This window comes from Coccinella septempunctata, chromosome 5, assembly GCF_907165205.1.
Source record: "Coccinella septempunctata chromosome 5, icCocSept1.1, whole genome shotgun sequence".
Classification (NCBI taxonomy): domain Eukaryota; kingdom Metazoa; phylum Arthropoda; class Insecta; order Coleoptera; family Coccinellidae; genus Coccinella; species Coccinella septempunctata.
In genome coordinates, this window is record NC_058193.1 from 963929 (window position 1) to 985061 (window position 21133).

Below are 21133 nucleotides of genomic sequence, written 5' to 3' on the forward strand. Positions count from 1 at the left end.
GTAAGCTTTGATTACTCGAAGCGTTCACAAACATAGAGTGTCTTTGTCATATTGTGTCTCTGTTCGCAAACGTACATGTCAGAGCCATAGAGAAGGCTATTTTCTCTGATTCTCTGGTCAGAGCACTCAAGTCAAGGTCAAACAAATTTTTAACCCAACTATTTTCATTTGGAATTTTTCCATAAGTTTCCAATTTTCAAATTAAAAAAATGGCTAGAAACGCAGAGAAAGCAATGTAGGTTCAATTAAATTGCTAAATTCCTCTTGTCATACTTGACTTTTTAGGACTACATTGGCTCGTTGGAGAGCTGCACAATTAGGTGATGATAAGCACAAGAAGAGAAGACCCTATCTTGCTTCAGAATGTAAGAGTTTATATGCTTGCGAAAAATGGAGAATGCAAATCATAAGAGAAATATCGAAAAAAGTAGCTCAAATTCAAAATGCTGGCTTGGGCGAATTCAGAATAAGAGACTTGAATGATGAAATCAATAAATTGCTCAGAGAGAAGAGGCACTGGGAAGATCAAATTAAAGAATTGGGTGGTCCTGATTACCAGAGAGTTGGTCCGCGAATGCTGGATCATGAAGGAAAGGAAGTTCCAGGAAATAGAGGTTATAAATATTTTGGTGCTGCAAAAGATTTACCTGGTAAGAAAATCTATTTCACTCTCAAGGTATGTTCACTGAAGCTTCAGAAAGGTTCATAAAACACCAGTAAATAAGAAAGTCCACTATTTCATGTATGCATCCGTACCAAATAGAAATATACATCATAAAGATAATAGTTCGAGGGGTCTCTCATTGATTGAAATGTTCACACTAAAGTGTCTCTACGTGAAAAAATTTCTCTCATTTCCCTGATATTGCCTTTCTCTAGTTTCCCCTCGTTTCTCCTAATTTTATCTTCTTTTCAGAGTCAATTTCCCTCAAAATAAGAATATCAGAAATTTTCTGTTTTGGCCAAAAGTCTAGGATATTTGCGTAGTTCTTATCTTAATCGAGTATGAATGCTAGAAATATATCTTCTGATTTTTTCTTAGCCATGCAGTGGTGTCTGAATGACAAATTGAAAATTTGGACTTTCCTTTTTCATATTTGAAAGTCACAGTATAGCTTCCAATTTTTGTTCATAGAGTTCTTCATCACCGGTACATTCATTAGGTATCTGAACAATAAGTAGTTACATGGTACTGAGCAATTTCCTCATTCAAATTACTCGTATTTCAGAAATACTTTTTCAAGTGGGTTGTACTTTCACATCAATTTGTAATAATGTATAGCAAGTTCCAAAATAATTGAAATACATATATATCTATTTATAGGGTGTTCTGCAAACTTTGTGTTAAACATTCAACACTTTTCGCACCTTACAAAAACCAAGAATTATCGAATTAATTATTTGTGTAGGGATGTCCAGTTTTATAAAGATTAAAATTTTCAATATATTTCATAAGAACAGTCTCCAATAATAATCATTAACAATACAAATAGCAGTCACTGGTCAACCCTTGGAACATAAATACATGGAATGGACATTGATGTGCTATGAATATATTTGTTGTGGTACTAACATATAGCTCCTATCTTTTCATATGGAAAATTGATGTGACAACGATGTCAGATTCAACTATCTCAATTGTGATTGGGGACACTAAGCATATCTTTTATGTTCTCTCGGGAAGGTTTTGAACGAAACAAGAAACATTAAATGGAAGAAAAATTCAGGATTTCACCGAATCTTATGTGAAAGAAGAGAAATGAACAATTTCCAAAATACTGAAATGCTGATAAGTGATTTAATACTTGGTATTTCCACCCCTTGCGTTAATTACAGCTCGGCAACGACGGTTCATACTCAAAATGAGTGATCTTAAAATGTTCTGATCTAATCCTTCCCAGATTTCTCCGAGTTGGATTCCTAAGTCATTAAGAGTGGCTGGATGAGGTTGTCCCAAACCTGCTCAATCGGATTGAGATCTGGACTTCTTGCTGGCCATTCCATTCGAGAGACTTCAACCTCTTCAAGGTACTCCTGAACGATGCGCGCACGATGGGGTCTGGCATTATCGTCCATAAAAATGAAATTTTCACCAATGTATGGAGCAAATGGCACTACATGCTCTTCAAGAATGTTCCTTATATACTTATCAGCATTCATAACTCCATTATCAACGACCCCACTAGGTCTGTGCGAGCAGTCAAAGATATTCCACCCCATACCATAATCGATCCTCCCCCGAAACCAGTAGTATTCAGGAAATTGCACTGAGCATATCTTTCATGTGGACGTCTGTATACAAGGGAACGTCGATCACAATGGTAGAGGCAGAATCTAGACTCATATGTGAAGAGAACTCTTTCCCAATCGGCCTCTTCCCAATGGATATGCTCTCTCGCAAAATCCAAACACGCCCTTCGATGGGCTTAGGTAAAAGCTGGGTCTTAAATCATATTCTCTGAGGCGATTTCTTATTGTCTGAGTGCTAATTTGCACCTCATGAGTTTGCTCAAGCTGAATTTGAAGGAGGCGAGCGGTTGCAAACCGTTGTCTCAACGAAGAAACTCTCAAGTAACGTTCTTGAATGGCAGTTGTTACCCGTGGTCTTTCCTGTCCTGGTCTTCAGACATTCATACCTGTACTTTGAATAGCTGCAACATTCTGGACACACTTGTATGGGAAACTCCAAACCTTTCTGCAATCCTTGTGTATGTCCACCCTTCTTCTCGCAAAACTACCGCTTGGCACATTCCTCTTGGGTCAAATTGCGTGTTTCGCGTTGCATAGCGATCGAGTGTAGAAAATCAAACGAAAGAAAAACTATTGATCTCTAGAATTGATCGAGAACAACTGATTTTAGAATGGAGCCAATACATTCAAAATCTGATAATATCATTTTTTATTCCTGCTGGGAAAAAACATCTGTATTGAAGAAAACCGTTGAAAGTGGATAACCTATGCATGCATAATTCTGATAAAAATAATTATCATTGAGAACACCTTCAGTTGTAGAATGAATTTGAGATTTCCATAATGTGCGTTAATTTTTTTGCGCAGTGTATATATACGGCGTTTTTCCCCGCACCGTTTGAGAAGGTGACTCTTTGCAACTTGAGTATTGAACGCGCACAATTTTAGAAAAAAGAATTTTGCAGCACAATAAAAAGATGAACGATTCTTTTCTTTTCGCGTTTAATTTTTGTACCAAAAATCGTATGCCCATGGAATTGGCGTCTAGAATGCAATATAGAAACACTTGCATCCTCACCTGACTCAAACAATTAACAAGTTTGCTGTTTGTCATTCTTGAAATTTTAGTTTCATTGTCTTGAATGTAGTGATGTATATATAAAATATGCATAAGCCCTAAAGAATTAAATAATTTATTATTGTCACAAAAAATTTCAATATCTACTTTATCCAAAAAATCATTGATAAATAATTTATTTCAGTCTTCTATACAAATATTGAATTTATTATTTACAGTGAACATAATACAACTTAGAAACTCAATGAGGAAAAAGATGCACTGATTAATTGATATAATTTGATTTGGTGCCAAAAACAAATAATGTACATAGAAAGAAAATGAAAATTGAACATAAAAGTCAATGTTGAGTTTTGGTATCCTATTGTACATTCAATAACAGTTGGATTAAAATATAGTTAAAAAAATCGAAAACAAATTATATCAATAATAAGGTTATTGCTTAAATCTAGGTGTTAGAGAACTATTTGAGCAGGAGCCCCCACCACCGCCAAGAAAAACAAGGGCCGAATTGATGAAAGACATTGATGCAGACTATTATGGATACATGGACGATGACGACGGAATCCTGATACCTCTGGAGAAGGAAGCTAAAAAAAAAGGTAAGATCATCAGAATATCAGACTCATTCATTGAACATTCTTTATTTAAAAATGATATTGAATGAAAAAAAATTTATTCCACCTCATCAATTAAGCTGAATAATTTTTCGAGTTTTCCGTTTTTTTTTTACATGAATCAAAGATTTTCAATTATTTTCTTTTATATCATATTCCCAACTGAATACATTCTGAAACCAAAAGGGTAACAAATAAATAACGAATGATTGAAATAGTTTCATTGTGTCTCAAGGATCATCATCAGTATTTTCTGAAACTCACCTACACCTATCCCGTCTATCGTACCAATGGGGAATTCTCCTCAATTTGGGTTATCACTGTATATGCAAGTTTAAACTGAATAATTATGAGTTTCATTCATGATTTTTCCAAATGCACCGCGGAAACTATTCAAAATCATTCTTCAAATATGGGGTTTTAAAATATAAATCGCTTTGTGCGGAGTTTACGATTTGGCAACAGCGCATCCAAGACAATGAAAAGAACAATGTCCGATCAGCTTGTTTATAAAATAACAGCTGTGGATTTATAGGCGCCTACTTACTGGCGAGCTTCAACTGCAACCGGCCATAAAAATCCCATAAAATTTTACCACCTTCCTCGTTCGTCGTAGACTTCATAGACAGCCATCTTTGTCTATCTCATCAAGATAATGTATTTATTGTCCTTTATTATTAAGGCATATTCCAGTCGATGTTGCAAACTTGTGCAATCCACATGAAACGCTTTAAATTTTAAATACCCATTTTTATTTTTCATTTTTAAGTACTTGAAATAATTTTTTTTGGGAAACGGTTGAAATGGTTATTTCAAAATGTGACGTTTCAAAGATATTTCATAAAAAATACAGTTTCGTCCGAAGGAGTATTCCCTATTGTGCTGAAAAGCATTCTTTTTGGGATTCGCGTAGCATAATAAGCGATACACCCTCTCATGGCAAACAGATTAAACCGAATATGGCTAAAACCATAGAAATCGGGCATAAAAAGCACCTATATTCGAATGATAATATACACACTTAATTAAAAGTCCTCATATTCATGTTTAGTCTATTTAAACAACAAAACAAGCATCCAAACTCAATACTTAAAAAAGATTAACTTTTGAGGTTATGAAAACAATAACAATAGCCATAGTATAGGTTTTGGTAATGGTACGACTACTTGAAGATCAAACTGAGCAACAGCCAGCTGATCAGAAAAATTGGTTTTATTCAGAATTTTTTCTTCTCTCTCTAGATCTTTTTCCTTCAGATGGAGTTGGTGTTTCTCATGACACTCCTCCCTTTGCGGTTTATTGCTATAAGACTCACAATCCTATAAGCTGTAAAATTCACAAATACGCAGGATCACGGTGGAATAGAGACTGCCCTGCCTACGTAGAACCGCGGCATTACAAGGCGATTGCAATAATAACTTGAGCGAATGGAACGAAGTGATATCGAATTATAAAAAATTGAGATTTTTTCGATCTTGGGCTCAAAATTGGTTAACGGCTTGTGTTTAGTGCTACAGTATAATGGAGAGTAAAATTCTTGCATTTCCTACACTTTTTTGAGCTTATTTCATATAGAAAACGACTGGATTTTCTTAAGCTTCTTTCGATAAATTTCGAGGAGACTCCAGGGTTGAGAGTGAAGTACAGTTTGGTTATTCGAATTTGGATTGATAAGATACGTGGGTTGCGTTATGACGCATCTCTTCCTCGTCGCAGTTACAATGTCATAACTCAAAAAATGTTCTATTTAAATATGCTCTCACTTTATGTCCAGATGCATACTGAAATTTTGAGATGAGTCCTTTCAAAAATGTCTAAAAATGTCATGTATGCACTGATTAGATTTTGTTTTTCAATTTTGAGAATAAGGGATAAGTTTCGCTTTTCCTACTGTAGGTAGGGCTGTTCAGAAATAGTTAATTGATATTTGGAAATTATTTGAATACAATCCTACGACTTGCGAATATATTTATAAAGGATCATTTGTGTGTGAAAATGTATTAGTTTCGAGAAAGAGTGTAGAACTCTCATTTCTTCAACAAGTCGTTCAACAATTTTCTGTATGGACAATCGAACTACAGCTAAGAATTCGGTGTTGTTGGACTATCACCCTTCGTTGTTAGAGGCTTAACTAAATCTCAGATGAACAGCCGGGACGGATACAGCTCACAGTTATATGATAACAGAAATATTTAATCAAAGTTCAAAGGAACTGTATTGGAAATACGTAATGAGCATGTATTATGAAACAGAAATACATGAATCTATTCGATTTTGTACTTCAAATATTCTTCACGAGTATATTGAAAACTCCGTTTCCGTCAACTGAATATATTAGATATTTTGTTTTAGAAATCGAGTGATTGTTAAATCGTTGATCGCACAATCGAAGTTTCATGAAACCCGCTGTGTGTTTCATTGAAATCATATCGAATTACCCTCCTGGTGAATACAATTTGTCAACAGAAGTCATCATGAAGAAGTATAGAAGGTACTCTTTCGCATCCTTCGATAATGTTGAAATATCTACAAATTTTTTTTTACAACGAAAATTTAAGTATAAATCACAAATATTCGTTAACAGCTGACAATATGGGAAGAACAAAATAAAACGAGAGAGTATTTTATCATTGGACTTTCTTTGATAAAACAAGGATAGAACGAAGTGAATGAAATGGTGGCGCCGCCGCGAAACCAATCTCTTATTCTCGATTTGGTCGAAGGTCATTGCATTCAAAAACTGACGAGTGCGTACACCTTGTTTTTTTAGACATGTTAGTCCTTATCACCCCAAGCAACATCCCCCCCAACTCGACTGATACAACAGACATTTCACGCATTTTAGTGGCAAATACTTATACTTGAGTTGAGCCCCTTTTATTATGGATGTGCGATATGTTCTTAAACATTGACTTCTCATCGTGGGAAACAGTGAAAATTGACACCTTCACAAAAAAGTCGTATTTGCTCAATCAGGATCCAAATTATGAAAACTTCATTATCACGAGATAGATGAAGATATTTTCTACAGATTGAGATATATTTTTTATGAAAAATCTTACTTAAACACCAAAGTATTCTCCGTTCTTCGGTATAAACAAACAAAACCCTAATAATTTTTCATTTACAAAAATTGACAGTTTGAAATTTACTATTTTTCCTTCGTTTTCTCTCACAATTTATATTGAATTTCACCACACCGATTTCTTTTTTTTTTATCTTAACGAACAATATTGTGAATTATAAATCTAATATATAAAATTCTCGTGTCATAGTTTTCGTTACCATACTCCTCCGAAACGGCTTGACCGATTTTGATGAAATTTTTTGTGCTTATCCGGTATCTATGAGAATCGGCCAACATCTATTTTTCATCCCCCTAAATGTTAGGGGTAGTCCACCCCTAAATTTTTTTTGTATTTTTTAGAAAAAATTTTTAATTTCTATTTTTTTATGATACAACATACAAAAATACATACAATCCTCAATTTTCACCCTTCTACGATCAACCCTTATTTTTTAATAGCCATATTAGTAATTTAATCATTAGGAAATTATTTATATGGCAAAACAACGTTTGCCGGGTCAGCTATCTATGAGAATCGGCCAACATCTATTTTTCATCCCCCTAAATGTTAGGGGTAGTCCACCCCTAAATTTTTTTTTTATTTTTTAGACAAAATTTTTAATTTCTATTTTTTTATGATACAACATGGAAATTATTTATATGGCAAAACAACGTTTGCCGGGTCAGCTAGTAAATAAATAAATAAAGGTTATATCGCAAGCAACACTCAGTCCGGCCAGAAGGTAGACGTGACTTTGATTCATGATCATCCCTCTCCTATTAAAAAAATACATTTATGTTGATCTTGCCTCCCCTTTGTTTAATTTAACTGAAGAAATAGATATTTTTAACAAATTTTAATATTTTTCAGCTATACAAAGCGAATGTGCGTTGTGGAAAGAGAATAAAGAAAGTAGACAACAAAAAGATTCTGACGAGGAAAATGAGGATGATGAGGAAAATATATATGCTGTAGAGAAGTCTGATGATGAAGCAGAACCGGTGGAGGTTGATGGGTCTCAACAAAGATTTGTGGCCCACGTTCCTGTACCTTCTCAGGAAGAAGTTGAGCAAGCTTTATTGAGAAGAAAAAAGCAAGAACTGTTGGAAAAATATGGGGCTCAATAATTCGAAATGAAAGTTTATATTTTTAATGTGTAATTTGCAGGTTCAGAATTAAAAGACTGTATTGGTCGAAAGCGAAGATAAAATTGGAATTTGCTAAAAAAATTTGTTATTGAAATCATTCCTCAAATATACTTTTTATAGAAACTCATTTTTCATTAACAATATTTTCTTGGGAAGAACATCAGATGCTGTTACTTCGCTTCGTAAATGATACTTCTTTTTCAAGTTTTTTGAGTTGCTAGGAGGTTTTTCTAGCAGAGCGAGCGACGACAGTTTTTTTTTACAGTTTTTTAAAAAAAAAGGTAATAAAAACGATTATGAAATCATATCTGTTTCTTGTATTCAACATTGGTCCTTCAAGCTTTGAGACCAGTCCTATGGAAGACAGTAAATAGGACAAAATTAGAACGAAATTGAACGATGGAAGGGAAAACGCGTTTTCTTGATCCGAAGTATGAGTGGTCAACGAGTTTTGGAACAATAAATGCTTACGACGAAGGATGATGTGAAAGAAAACCTTGAGAAAGACATCATGACATCCCAGCAGACGGCAAGTTCCGTTCATACAACCAAATGGAATCACTCAAATTCCTGAAGTGATATCTAAAGAAGGAAACTTGCCTTCGAAAAGGAAAAACGAAAAATGAAAATAGAATGATAGAAATGCAAATGAAGAAAGAAAAAATAAAGTTGAGTTTAATAGAACTGGAGAGTGCAGCAGAAATCATAGAAATCTCAGTGTCGGTAAACGCTGGCTATGACAACCTGCTTCGCCGTGAGTGACTCGTTGAGGTGGTTGTTGTCGGGGTTGATTTATTTTATTGTCCATTTTAGTTTATTTCTGCTTCTCAAGCTCTTTTCATTACCTTCCATCTCTTTGTTGATTGCATTTCTTATGTTTTTATTTTATTTAGTTTATAGGCACTGCCTAAACTCTTATGAAATTGTAATTATAATAATAATGGCATGGCCCTGAATCCTTTGTCTCATAGATTGAATTCTATGGACTACGGATTTTCCATCAAGGGCGGCAGTAGAACTATGATGAAACTGAATCATCTCCTTTACATGGACGATTTGAAACTCTTCGCATCTACCAAAAAACAAATGCAACAGATGCTAAAAATGGTGGAAGGATTTTCGGAAGATATCAAAATGAAGTTTGGATTAGAAAAATGTCGACTGCTGAACATAACGAGAGGGAAAATAGAAGATGGTACGTTCAAACTCGGGGAAGGTGCAGAAATTGAAGCATTGAAGGAAGGAGACACATACAAGTATCTAGGCATAAAACAGGCAAGAAAAATCAATCAGACCCAGATGAAGAAAGAATTAACGGAGGAGTTCACCCGAAGATTGAGAAAGATAATGAGAACTGGTCTTAACAGCAAGAATCTCATAAAAGCGATTAACACCTACGCTTGCTCGGCGCTGAGATATTCATTCGGTATCATCTCTTGGACGACCACCGATTTAGCAGCCTTACAGAGAAAAATAAGGACGATGCTGACTAAGCACAATAAACATCACCCTAGTTTGTGTTGCTGATAGTTCTACGCCGTTAAAGCTACGGCAGGATCACTTGGAAACCGTCGAACACTCTGCAGAAAGTAAAATGCAAAAACTGATTGGCAAACCTTTGCATGGGAGGCACCAGAACGAGTTCAACCATGATTACGTCGACAAATCTGCGTCGAACTACTGGTTGACTTCCGGAAGGTTGTTTCCTGAGACAGAGGGCTTCATGCTCGACATCCAGGATCAGGTGATTCCAACAAGGAACTGTGGCGGATGATAGCTGATGATATCCAGCACATCACCGGGGGATGTCAGAAGTTCGCGGGCACGGAGTACAAAAATAGACATGATGCCGTTGCCAAGATTCTTCACCAAGAATTGGCACTAAAACACCAACTTCTAAGTTCGAAAAAGGTTCCTTATTACAATTACCATTCGGATGCTGTGTTAGAAAATGAACATCACAAGCTCTACTGGGATCGGACGGTTCTCACAGACCGGAAAATAACCCACAATAGACCAGACCTCATATTGCTCGATAAGGATGAGGACAGAGCACTATTCATCGACGTGGCAATTCCAAATAATAACAATCTTCTAGATAGGCACACTGAAAAAATCTCAAAATACAAAGATCTCGAGGAACAAACCAGAAGACAGTGGAAGCTGAAAGATATCAAGACCATCCCTATTGTCATATCATCTACAGGCCTGATACCGAAGAAACTACTAGAGAACTTGAGGAAGCTTCAGTTGGAGTGATTCAGGGAAAAACTAATTTGGCACCTTCCATAAAAGAATCTGCAAAGCAGACAAATTATCAAATCATAATTGCTTTACATGTCTCCTAATACAGCATCATGAAAAATATGGACACCAAGGAATTGAATTAAGGCAAAATTATTGGATTATAGACGGTCGATCAGCTGAAATCAGTTTTTGTCAGCTGTCAATTGCTTAACAGCAAGAGCCGGTGATGGAATAGCTGCCAGTAGAAAGATTAACACCCAGAGTAAAATCCTTGAGTATTTGGTTCTCCGAAGATGGTCCTAGAGGAACTCAAGAATCACTCCCCCTCCGACATCATCTCCCTTTTGGGAAATATGGGACTGGAGGGAAAGACATTCTTCTCTGCAATTGAGTACATGATCAACACTAGACCAATTATCGAAGTTTCTACTAATCCAGAAGATTAGGAAGCTATGACGCCAAATCATTTCCTCCTTGGATCCTCCAATGGTGTGATGATAGCAAACCAATCGTGAAAGGATTGTTATAATAATTGAGGGCAATATCTTGAGAAACTATTGGAAATTAAGCAGAGTTGAAGAAATTTTTCCTGGTCCAGACGGTAGAATAAGTGTAGCCAATGTCAAAACCAAAAATGGAATTTTAAAAAGAGCAGTGACAAAACTATTGAGTGTTGGAACAGACGTAACTACTCAACTGCAAGGGGGGAAATGTCACGTCGCGTCGTCGAGATACTTCTTTATCAAGTTAAGTTGCTAGGGGTGTGTTCATAAACTTACTCCGAGAGTAGAGTATGAGTATGGTCATGCTCAGAGAGCATACTCTGAGGAACTGAAGGTACGTTTGTGAACGCTTCGGGTAATCAGAGCTTACTCAGAGCTTGCTCATAGTAAGTTTGTGAACGCAACCTAGGTGGTTTTTCTAGGAGAGCGGGCAGCGAGTTTTCTGTACAGCTTAGAAAATCATAGCTGTTTTTGTATTTGACACTTATTGCACTCTATAGGTACTATTGGTATAGTCATAAACTGTAACAATAAGTATTTGGGTACTCGGCAAAAGGGCTATTTTAATCAAACAAACATTGGCTAACTCATCTATATTTCGGAGCTAGGAATGACCCTTTCATCACGATGCTAAAAAACACAAGAAAAAACATTCTGTGGGCAAACACAGCACAATAATAAAAAGTAAAACTCAAAAGCTCGGTATGGACTGATCGTCTGAAACGTTATTTCACAAATTATTAAATTCGAAGAGGTTTCTTGCAATTCAGGGAAGCAATAATTCATAAATATCAAAGTAGCGATCAAATTTAGGATTTTTGTGGAAGAAGATTCAGCAAGCAAACTGAATACATAATTATCCGGCAAGTGTTCAATGTTGAGCAATACGAAATGTAAGTGTTCTAGAAGCAAATACTCACGTTTACTGAAAACTCCTGAGTGCATCACTTGTTATAATCCCTTTACTTATCAAACTGAACTCAAGAAGTGTATCAGTCATCTTCTTTTTGCTCATTGAGGGTGCCACCACCAATTCAATGAACTTCTCTTTATCCTTAGAAGATATTTTGGGAGATGGAAAATTATCTTGACTTAGAAATTGACATAACCATTTATGAAAATGTTGGTTACATTTTTTATTCAAAGCTTGAAATATGTCGGCAAAATATCCTATGTTCTGTCTGGGAGTTGTTGTTCCTGTGAATAATATATAGCACATTAATCCAATGTTTATGATCTCAGTTTTTCAACTTTTCCACATCATTAGGACATTTGAAAATACCAATATCATAACTGTGAACCAATGAAGAGTCCTTTCTTTTCTACAGAGGATGACGAGGCAAATGAAATCTATTCAGTTGAAGGAAGTGAATATTTTTTGACTGAAGTGATTCCAGCTCAATTATTTAGTATCAGACATCTGCATAATTCCGAACGCGAACCAAAAAGATCTCGTAAATGAAGCTTATTCGTCAAATAATTGGACAGTTTCAGACGAAAAAAATATTGTAACCAGTCCGGCACTGGCGGCCGCTTCCTTATAGAACGGCCGCGAAGGCACGGGAATGTTTCCTGCGCCTATATATGCCCAGCGGAGGAGCAGGTAGTAGTACAGTACAGTTCACAGTGCAAGCGACGGACGAGAGGAAATAAAAGTTGTGACATAGTTAGTTTGTTATTTATTAGTGTTAGTATAAGTGTAAATAAATCACCCTAATCAGTAGGACGTTTTAATCAAGTGAAGAAAACGTTACAATATGTTGTGCTGATAACGAGTCACTTATAGTTCAAGTTTGTATATTAGTAGGGATATATTCAAACTTGCTAAATTATGCTTTACTTCTTACAATTTCAACATTGTTGACATATTTTTTTTAAGGTTGGAAACTTTCGTAGTGGATAGGGACCTATAGGAACTATGAGGTGTATTTTGAAATCATTTTCTCATCATAAGGGATACAAGTAAAACATCGAGCATTAAATTTTTTCAGATCTGTTTCATAAAAGGCCACACCACATCAAGTTTTTCGAGATATTTTGGTTTTTTGAGGAAATGTTGTAGCAATTTTAAATGTTTGAATTCTCAAGTGTCATATCCTCTTTCGGAGCATCTGGCTTGAGCTTTGCCAATTAGATCAGTATTATATTGGGCTTGTGAAATTGTCTGATGTCACAAGCTATTCAAAAATTGTCATGAACACTACTGAAGGCTCCTGCTGACTGATAACTTCTATGCACGATCACATAGACCTCTGGTAAAAAGAATATATATTTATATTCTTGTTTTTCGAATATGTATATTTTCTGTTCATATTAATAAATTTTTTCTAATTGCATAAACTTCTAATAACAATCATAAAAACGTGTTCTAGTTCATCGTGAAGCAACTTTTCATTGAGTTCAAAAATTTTTCGAACGAATATATCAGAAGTGCACCTTGATTTTATCTCCTTCGGCATTTGGATTTCAAAAAAATCAAATGGTTCTGCGCAATTTCCATTATGCCAAGACAAGTTCCATCCGATGATGATTCTAACAAAGCCTTTGGAAAGTTTCAGGCTAGTGTCTAATTCATTCAATGTTGGCCAGAGTATGATGTCACGTTCTTTTTCACGGTACTTTGAAACAGAAACTGTAAGTTGAAGACCCGGAATCGGTTCACCACGTACTACCATGCCAGTAGAAGACCGTTTTCAATTCTTTCAGTGAAAAAAGACGGATCCTCAGCATTTGCAGAATGGCAATGGTCATCTTCGAGATGCCACAGGTACAATTTCCCTCAGTCAGAAGTCGTCCCCATGAAGTCAACTTTACATCAAGACACTAGTTAAGAAGAGTTCCACTCTTCGATGGATACTGGTGTGGATACGTCCATTCATACGAAGAAATCTAAGAAGTCTGTCACAATTATGGTTTGGGGTAGAGTTGGATTCGAAGGCAGGTCCGATATATTAGTACATACAAGAACCATGAACTCTCATACATATGCATTATCAACGGGGTAGCTATTGGCAAACATTTCGTTTTTATAGATGATAATACAATGCCAGCTAGGTGATTTCTAATAGAGAAAATCAGTGTTCTCTACATCTAGCATTACCTCCTAAATCTCTCGATCTGAATCCCATCTATCAGGTTTTGGACCAATTACAAAAAGCCCTCTATGCCCACAGATCACAGTTGGAAACAATTCAACAGCTCCGAGGTATTTTGCCAACATTTTGGAAACCAATTAAGCAGAATCTTCTCGATACCTTGGTGGAAAGCAGGCAGAGCAGATGCCAAGCAGTTATTGATGCACGAGAGAGAAAAACTACAGTGTAATAATCCCAAGTTGCGATCAATGAACTAACGATGAAGTGGTTTCCCGGAACTACGATGTTTTAAACTGAGGATAGACGAGCCGGGCCACTGTTTACCTTAATCCAAAAGCCATACCAATTGGAATTCTTCCGTCAGTTTTCCAGGAGGAAACCCTCGCCATAGGAGAGTGCATTTCGCGATATGTGTATGTGACAGCAAAGCAGATCTTGACTCACCGTTAGCTTGGTCAAAGTTATTCTTGCCCTAAGTTCTAATTGGCAAAGGATCGCGCGATGGCGTTGGTCGTTGGATCGCGCGATGAAAAAATCAAACGTGAACAAATAAAGCTGGCTTGTAACGATACGATCGTTACAATTTTTTCTTTTTGAAATTCAAATTTATTCATTACATATTTGTTGTACCGCCACTGCATTTGTACGTGTATCGAAGAATTCAGATTTGCAGATTGGCGCATGTTTTCAATCTGATAAGATATTAATCGGTTATTCGAAGATTTTATTCTTTCTTTTCTGCTTTGTCTGGTGAATGAGATAAGTCATCAGAGTTGAGTTCTTGATATAGATATTTTTTGGTATTAAATTTTGAGATTTAGTTAGTACTTCATACTTTCTATTGGTTTAGTGAAACTCAATTAAAAATTGAGGTAAGATGCCTTTATATTTTAAAATATATATTTCTTTTTTGTTTTTACAATCTCCTCTGCCCAACAAAGATTTTTTTTTTTAAACGAAATTCGATTCATCCTTGCCGTTCAGGTTCATTTTCATTCGCTTCAAAATTAATTTTTGAAATTAATTGAAAGATGGCTGTCGATTCACATATGTAATTTTTTATACTTGAGTACACAACTTTTTATGCGAAACATGGACGGCAAGGACAATAGTATGTTCTACTGAACGGTCTCTGAAAGAAATTAATTTTTCAGTTTTTGGGTGAAGCCCAGATTTTCGATTTGAATATATATTTCCAAGTTGAACTTCGTTGACCAACATCCAACTTCGAAGAATCAATCACACCTGAAAACTGTGGTGATCAGAACCTGGAAATCCTTATATGGTGCTGTGTACAGTATCGTACCAAATCAGATGGTTCTTCCTGCATAGGAGCACTTCACCTGGATTTTAATTGCTAATGGAAGTATTCTGTTATATATTTTGTTATTTCATTCGATATCCAATTTATATAATTTCGTATGCTCTATTTCATTTTCCATTTGAGACATTGCGCTTCGAAGCTATTCATAATAATTTTCATTGTTGAAATCCAATTGTAAGCAGCTATTTTTCAATATTTCACTCTTAACTTTTTATTCTAATTTGAGCAATTTAGTCGATCTTATTAATAAATCTCTGAAAGTGGATAAATTTGTTTTTGTGTGGGAACCAAAGCCTTCAAAATTGCTTTCTATTTTGAAAATAGGTTCCGGGCTAGCTACAACCTATTAACCCCGACCACCTCTCCGACTGAAGCTAGTAACTAACAGATCTCTGAAGAGAGGAAAAACACTCAATTGGTTACAGGCTGTCCGAATACAGCACCAAATTGGATCGCGCGATGGAGGAGGACGCTCGCACTTGTTTGTTTCGACATTGCGTCGAGTACATCGCCTCGACTCTTAGATACAAACCTATACTTATAAAGGGTTGTGGCCGAATTGGTTACCGACTTCGAGCGTTCAATGCGATTGATCGCTCCAGAACAAGCAAATTTGTTTTTGATCGCGCTATCGAACGTTGGACAGGTTGGATTTCGAGGAAAATCTATTTAATGAAGTGCTGCTTTCAAGATAAATTATGAAGACGCAACTGCTGTCGATGAGGATACCCTTTTCTTAAAATAATATTTCAAGGGAATGGAAGCTGTCCAAAAATTGAGGTTGAGGAGCAAAATCGAAAACCTCATCGCAGATGGAATATCCTATTCTTCTTGTAGCTAAATAGTGATCCTTGAAACCTTTCATAAATATTGTTGTTATTATATTTGAATATACAAACAATCTAAATATAATATATTCGTTTTGGTCAAAATATTCCAATTTGGATAAACAAGGCATCATCATCAGTATTGTAACCAGTCCGGCCCTTGCGGTCGGACCTTTCGAGAACCAGAGCGGTCGAAAGCTTCCAGAATAACCGCGAAAGGTTCGCGAAGGTACCTGAATGTTTCCGGCGCCTATATAAGCCCAGCGGAGGAGCAGGTAGGCAAGTACAAGTACAGTAATAGTGCAAGCGACTAGTGGAAATAAACAAGAGTGGAAATAAACAGTAGTGTAATAGTTAGTTTGTGAGTTATATGTGTATTAAGTGTAAATAAATAATTTTAATAAGTTGGACGTTTTAATCAAGCGAAGAAAACGTTACATTGGTGTCAGGTGTGGGGTTCAACATCGCTCGAATTAAATAAATAATTTTGGATATTTGGAGTTCATGCCAGTGACCACAAGATTACAGAACGCAATGGAGACTCAAGCTGTAATGGACCTTTTGAGTAAGATGAACGAAAGAATGGAAGAAAATTCTCGAAAATTAAATGAGAAAATGGACGAGAATTCTTGTAAGTTGAATGAACAAATGGTCCAAAATGAAGAAAATTCTCGAAAATTGAATATATATATATATATTCTTTTGAATGTCAGCAATACATTTTTAGTTATCAAACAATATAGCATATGTATGAGTTTTAGCAAAGGTTAGTGTAACGGGGTACCATACAATTTGGAGTATGATACAAGAGCTTAGGGAAAAACCTCAGTAAAAAAACCCTGTCTCCCCGTGAGAAGTGTAGTGATGACAAATTTGTTTACAGAATAAGCTTTTAATACTGAAGGGCTTCCTTTCCATTGACATAAAAATTTCTTTATCCTCTTTCCATTTCGAAATAATATCTGAAACAAAGAAACAGAGCAGAAAACGAGAAAAAAGGCGAATAATAAAGCCTTCATCCAAACTTATTTCAAGACTTGATGATGACTGAAGAAAAAAATAAATAATCATAGGTACATAACTTGTTTTTCAATTGCATTGGGAGGGATATCATCTCTGCGTCAAAAATCTTCTGCTGATCTTGGTGGAGGATCACCCTCGTCGTTAGAAATGCCCTCAGTACTCAAATTAATAACAGCCAAATCTTGCTTTTGACTGGGAGGGCCTTTCGACCAGGTCCAGTCTTCCAAGTGATGATTCTTCTATTCTTCAGTTGTTCGAGGAACGCTACAGGACCCTTATATTGGGGAATCATCTCCTATAGATATACCAGTGGTTATTCAGTAGAAAATTGAAAAAACGGGGAAGAAATTCAAAAAACTTCTGACACTTTATTGACAATTTGTATATGTTTATTGAATGAACAATTGGAAGAAAATTCTAGAAGATTGAATGAGAAAATTGATGAGAAATTGAACGAGAAAATGGACCAGATTAGGGAAAATTGTAACGATGTGGTGAGTCAACTTACAGATAAATTGGATAAAAAACTGGAAACCATAAATGAAAAATTTGAAAAAGTAGACGAGAAGTTTGATATAGTGAACGAAAAATTTGACGAAGTTTATGAAAGAGTTGATGAAAAGTTTGACAAAGTTTATGAAAGAGTTGACGAAAAGTTTGACAAAGTTTATGACGACGTTAATGGAAAATTGGAAGAAATGGCAGGAATAATTGAACATCATTCCAAATTGATAGATTCCTTGAAAAGAACGTCAAACAGAACAGATATCCTGGCTTCAACACCCTACAGCACTGCGAAAGCGGAAAATGACGGCGAAGGTAGTAGAATGAAGATCAAGCCTCCAACTTTTGATGGAAAAATACCCTGGTCGACATATCAAAAACAGTTTGAAGCTGCTGCCCTGGTAAACAATTGGAACGACAACGAAAAAGCCACGGCATTAATTATAGCTCTACGAGGAGAGGCACTCAACATTCTCCAGACGATCCCGGAGAGTCAACAAGCCTGTTACGAAGTTCTTACATCGAAACTTCAGATGAGATATGGTGATGCTCATCTACAACAAGTATACCATGCACAAATAAAGAACCGAGTGCAGAAAACAGGGGAAAATCTCCAAGAGTTTGAAGCTGATGTGGCGAGATTAGTCAGGCTAGCTTATCCATCTGCCCCAGATAGCTTCCTGGAACAGCTATCAATCCAGACATTCGTGGATGGGATAAAGGATAGTGAAATACAACAAACCCTGAGACTAGCACGCCCTAGAACCATTGATGATGCCTTAGCCCAGGCTTTAGAAATTGAGGCAGCAAAGCAAGCGTCACATAGAGGACACCTTCGTGTAAGACAAGTCCAAGAAACAGACCGATCTATTCAGGACATTGTCAGAGAAGAAATCCGCAGAATATCACAAGTTAGGAAAAAGGATGCTGTGTGCTGGAACTGCAACAAAAGTGGGCATTTTAAGCGAAACTGTCCAAAATTGGAAAAAGAGTCTCAGCAGGGAAACTAAAAGGGGTCGGTGATAAGGGGCATAAATTGACCCAAGCCAAAAATGCCCCCGAAGTGATAATCCGAGGAATAATGTCTAAGGATTTATCAAGCATAGTTATCCCAGGAAAGATAAATGATAGAAGTGTGAAAACACTGGTAGACACTGGCTCGACTAAAACCATTGTGCGTCCAGAAATAGCTGAAGGATTCGAGATTCGCCCAGTTAGGATCAAACTTCGAACTGCGTCTGGACAAGAAATACCGACTTATGGATCGATCGTCTCCACTATTGAATTGGGAAACACAACAGTTAGCCACGAAGTTCTGGTAGCTGGAATCACGGAAGAAGTTATTCTGGGATTGGACCTTGTTAAGAAGCTTGGATGCCAATTGGATATGAAGAGTGATGTACTTCGGCTAGGAAGTGAAGAGATTCCATTCAATGATGTGGAGGACAAGATATATCGGATTCGACTGACCGAGGACATCACGTTGCCAGGGCGAACTGAAGGCATAGTGACTGGTAGATGTGACGATGTAACGAGGAGTGGCTGCGTGAGAGTAATTGAGCCCTCTGACGATACAACCTTAGCTAAAGGACTACTACTTGGAAAGGCCTTGGTAAGGGTAAGAGACAGCATTCCCATCCGATTGCTAAATGTCAACATGTTTCCAGTCACCCTGAAGAAGGATACCTTGATTGGACGTGGTGTACCTGTGTACCATATTTCGGGTGGGATAAGTACTGCAGAAGTCTCAAAATCGCAAAGCAATTCTGAAGAACTGGTGTCCCTCCTCACTTCAAAATGTCAAGAGCTCGACCGATACCAACTACTCGAAGTGAGAAAATTGGTTCAAACGTTCTCCGACGTTTTTGCTACGGACGGAAAAGTAGGGAAGACTGATGTTGTGCAGCATAAAATCAATACTGGTGATGCACAACCTATCCGACAGCATCCTAGACGTCTTCCTCTGGCAAAAAGAGAAGAAGCTGAAAGGATTATTGAAGACATGGCGAGAGAAGGTGTAATCGAACCGTCAGATAGCCCCTGGACATCGCCCGTAGTATTAGTGAAGAAGAAGGATGGAACTACTAGATTCTGCGTAGACTATAGGCAGCTCAATCAGGCCACGAAAAAGGACAGCTATCCCTTACCGAGAATTGATGATACCCTGGATACACTCTCGGGATCACGTTGGTTTTCCACCTTGGATCTGAAGAGTGGATATTGGCAGGTTGGCTTGGATCCAAAAGACAAAGAAAAGACTGCCTTCAGTATTGGAACGGGTCTGTGGCAGTTTGAAGTTATGCCTTTCGGTCTATGCAATGCTCCTGCCACATTTGAACGTCTGATGGAGACAATATTGAGAGGGCTCTCCTGGAAAACTTGTCTGGTGTATCTGGATGATGTGATAGTAGTGGGAAAATCATTCCAAGATCACTTACGCAACCTATCCGAGGTTTTCCAGCGACTTCGTGACGCCAACCTAAAGCTAAGTCCTAAAAAATGTAATCTGTTTCGAACAGAAGTGAAATATTTAGGACACGTAGTTTCACGTAGAGGTGTCAAGGTTGATCCGGATAAGATCAAGGCAGTGCAGGAATGGCCTATACCGAAAGACAAGAGTGAGTTGCGGAGTTTCTTAGGCCTTTGCACTTATTATAGAAGATTTGTATCTGGTTTTGCCAACGTTGCCAAGCCGCTGACGAAATTGACGGAAGATGGACAGGAGTACATATGGTCCGATGATTGCACTGAAGCCTTCGAACGATTGAAAAAGGCTCTGGTCACAGCTCCAGTTCTGAGTTACGCAAGGGCTGAAGGTAAATTTGTGCTCGACACCGACGCCAGTAATGCAGCCATTGGCGGCGTTCTATCGCAAGTCCAGGATGGACAGGAAAGAGTCATCGGGTACTTCAGCAAGGTGTTGTCCAAACCAGAACGGAATTATTGCGTGACCAGGAGAGAACTTTTAGCAGTCATCAAGTCCGTAGAACATTTCTACAAATATTTGTACGGTAGGAAATTCTTACTAAGAACGGACCATGCTGCTTTGAAATGGCTCCTGAGTTTTAAGAACCCGGAAGGACAAGTGGCTAGATGGATTGAGAGGCTGCAAGAGTATGACTTTGACACTGAACACAGAGCGGGGACTAGCCATCGCAATGCAGACGCGTTATCAAGAAGACCTTGTCCCGAGAATTGCAGCCATTGTTCGCGTCTGGAAGAAAAGATTGATTTGAGGCGGACCACCGTAATCGAAGACGACTGGCTACCTGAAGAAATTCAAAGAGCACAAGAGGAAGATAACGACTTGAAAGTAATCCTGAGTTGGAAGAAGAGCGGTAGACGACCTACTTGGGAAGAAGTATCCAGACTGAGCCAGAATGTAAAGTCGTATTGGGCACAATGGGAAACGTTGAAGATTGATGGAGGTCTTCTGAAACGTTGTTGGGAAAATGAAGATGGAACTGAGCAGAGACTTCAGTTGATTGTGCCAAAGAGCCGTGTGACAG

At 37.2% G+C, this 21133-nt stretch overlaps 2 protein-coding genes and 1 long non-coding RNA gene across 3 annotated transcripts in view; 2 read left to right on the plus strand and 1 right to left on the minus strand.

Annotated features, from left to right (window-relative positions):
* The first annotated feature begins 98 nt into the window (after positions 1-98).
* Positions 99-8224, plus strand: LOC123314490 (pre-mRNA-splicing factor ISY1 homolog). Its single transcript, XM_044899810.1, has 4 exons — positions 99-235; positions 286-650; positions 3721-3870; positions 7824-8224. Exons 1-4 carry the CDS (start codon positions 210-212, stop codon positions 8078-8080), a joined length of 798 nt encoding a protein of 265 aa, XP_044755745.1. The 5' UTR covers positions 99-209; the 3' UTR covers positions 8081-8224.
* LOC123314486 (importin-13) overlaps positions 3429-21133 on the minus strand; it is a 66081-nt gene continuing 48376 nt past the window's right edge. The window contains exons 14-15 of the mRNA XM_044899806.1: positions 11772-12048; positions 3429-3858 (exon numbers count right to left, since the gene is read on the minus strand). Coding sequence (XP_044755741.1) covers positions 11774-12048 — 275 coding nt within the window. The 3' untranslated portion in view covers positions 3429-3858; positions 11772-11773. The remainder of the gene's footprint in view (positions 3859-11771; positions 12049-21133) is intronic.
* LOC123314495 lies at positions 14609-15535 on the plus strand. The gene is made up of 2 exons (XR_006537828.1): positions 14609-14818; positions 15101-15535. It is a non-coding gene; the product is annotated as an uncharacterized LOC123314495 (long non-coding RNA).

Excerpts from the sequence above, each read along its gene's own strand:
- LOC123314490 (XM_044899810.1), top strand. The coding sequence starts at position 210 with ATGGCTAGAAACGCAGAGAAAGCAAT. Across the intron at positions 236-285 it reads AGAAACGCAGAGAAAGCAAT|GACTACATTGGCTCGTTGGA; the intron begins GTAGGTTCAATT and ends TTGACTTTTTAG. Across the intron at positions 651-3,720 it reads TGCTGCAAAAGATTTACCTG|GTGTTAGAGAACTATTTGAG; the intron begins GTAAGAAAATCT and ends GCTTAAATCTAG.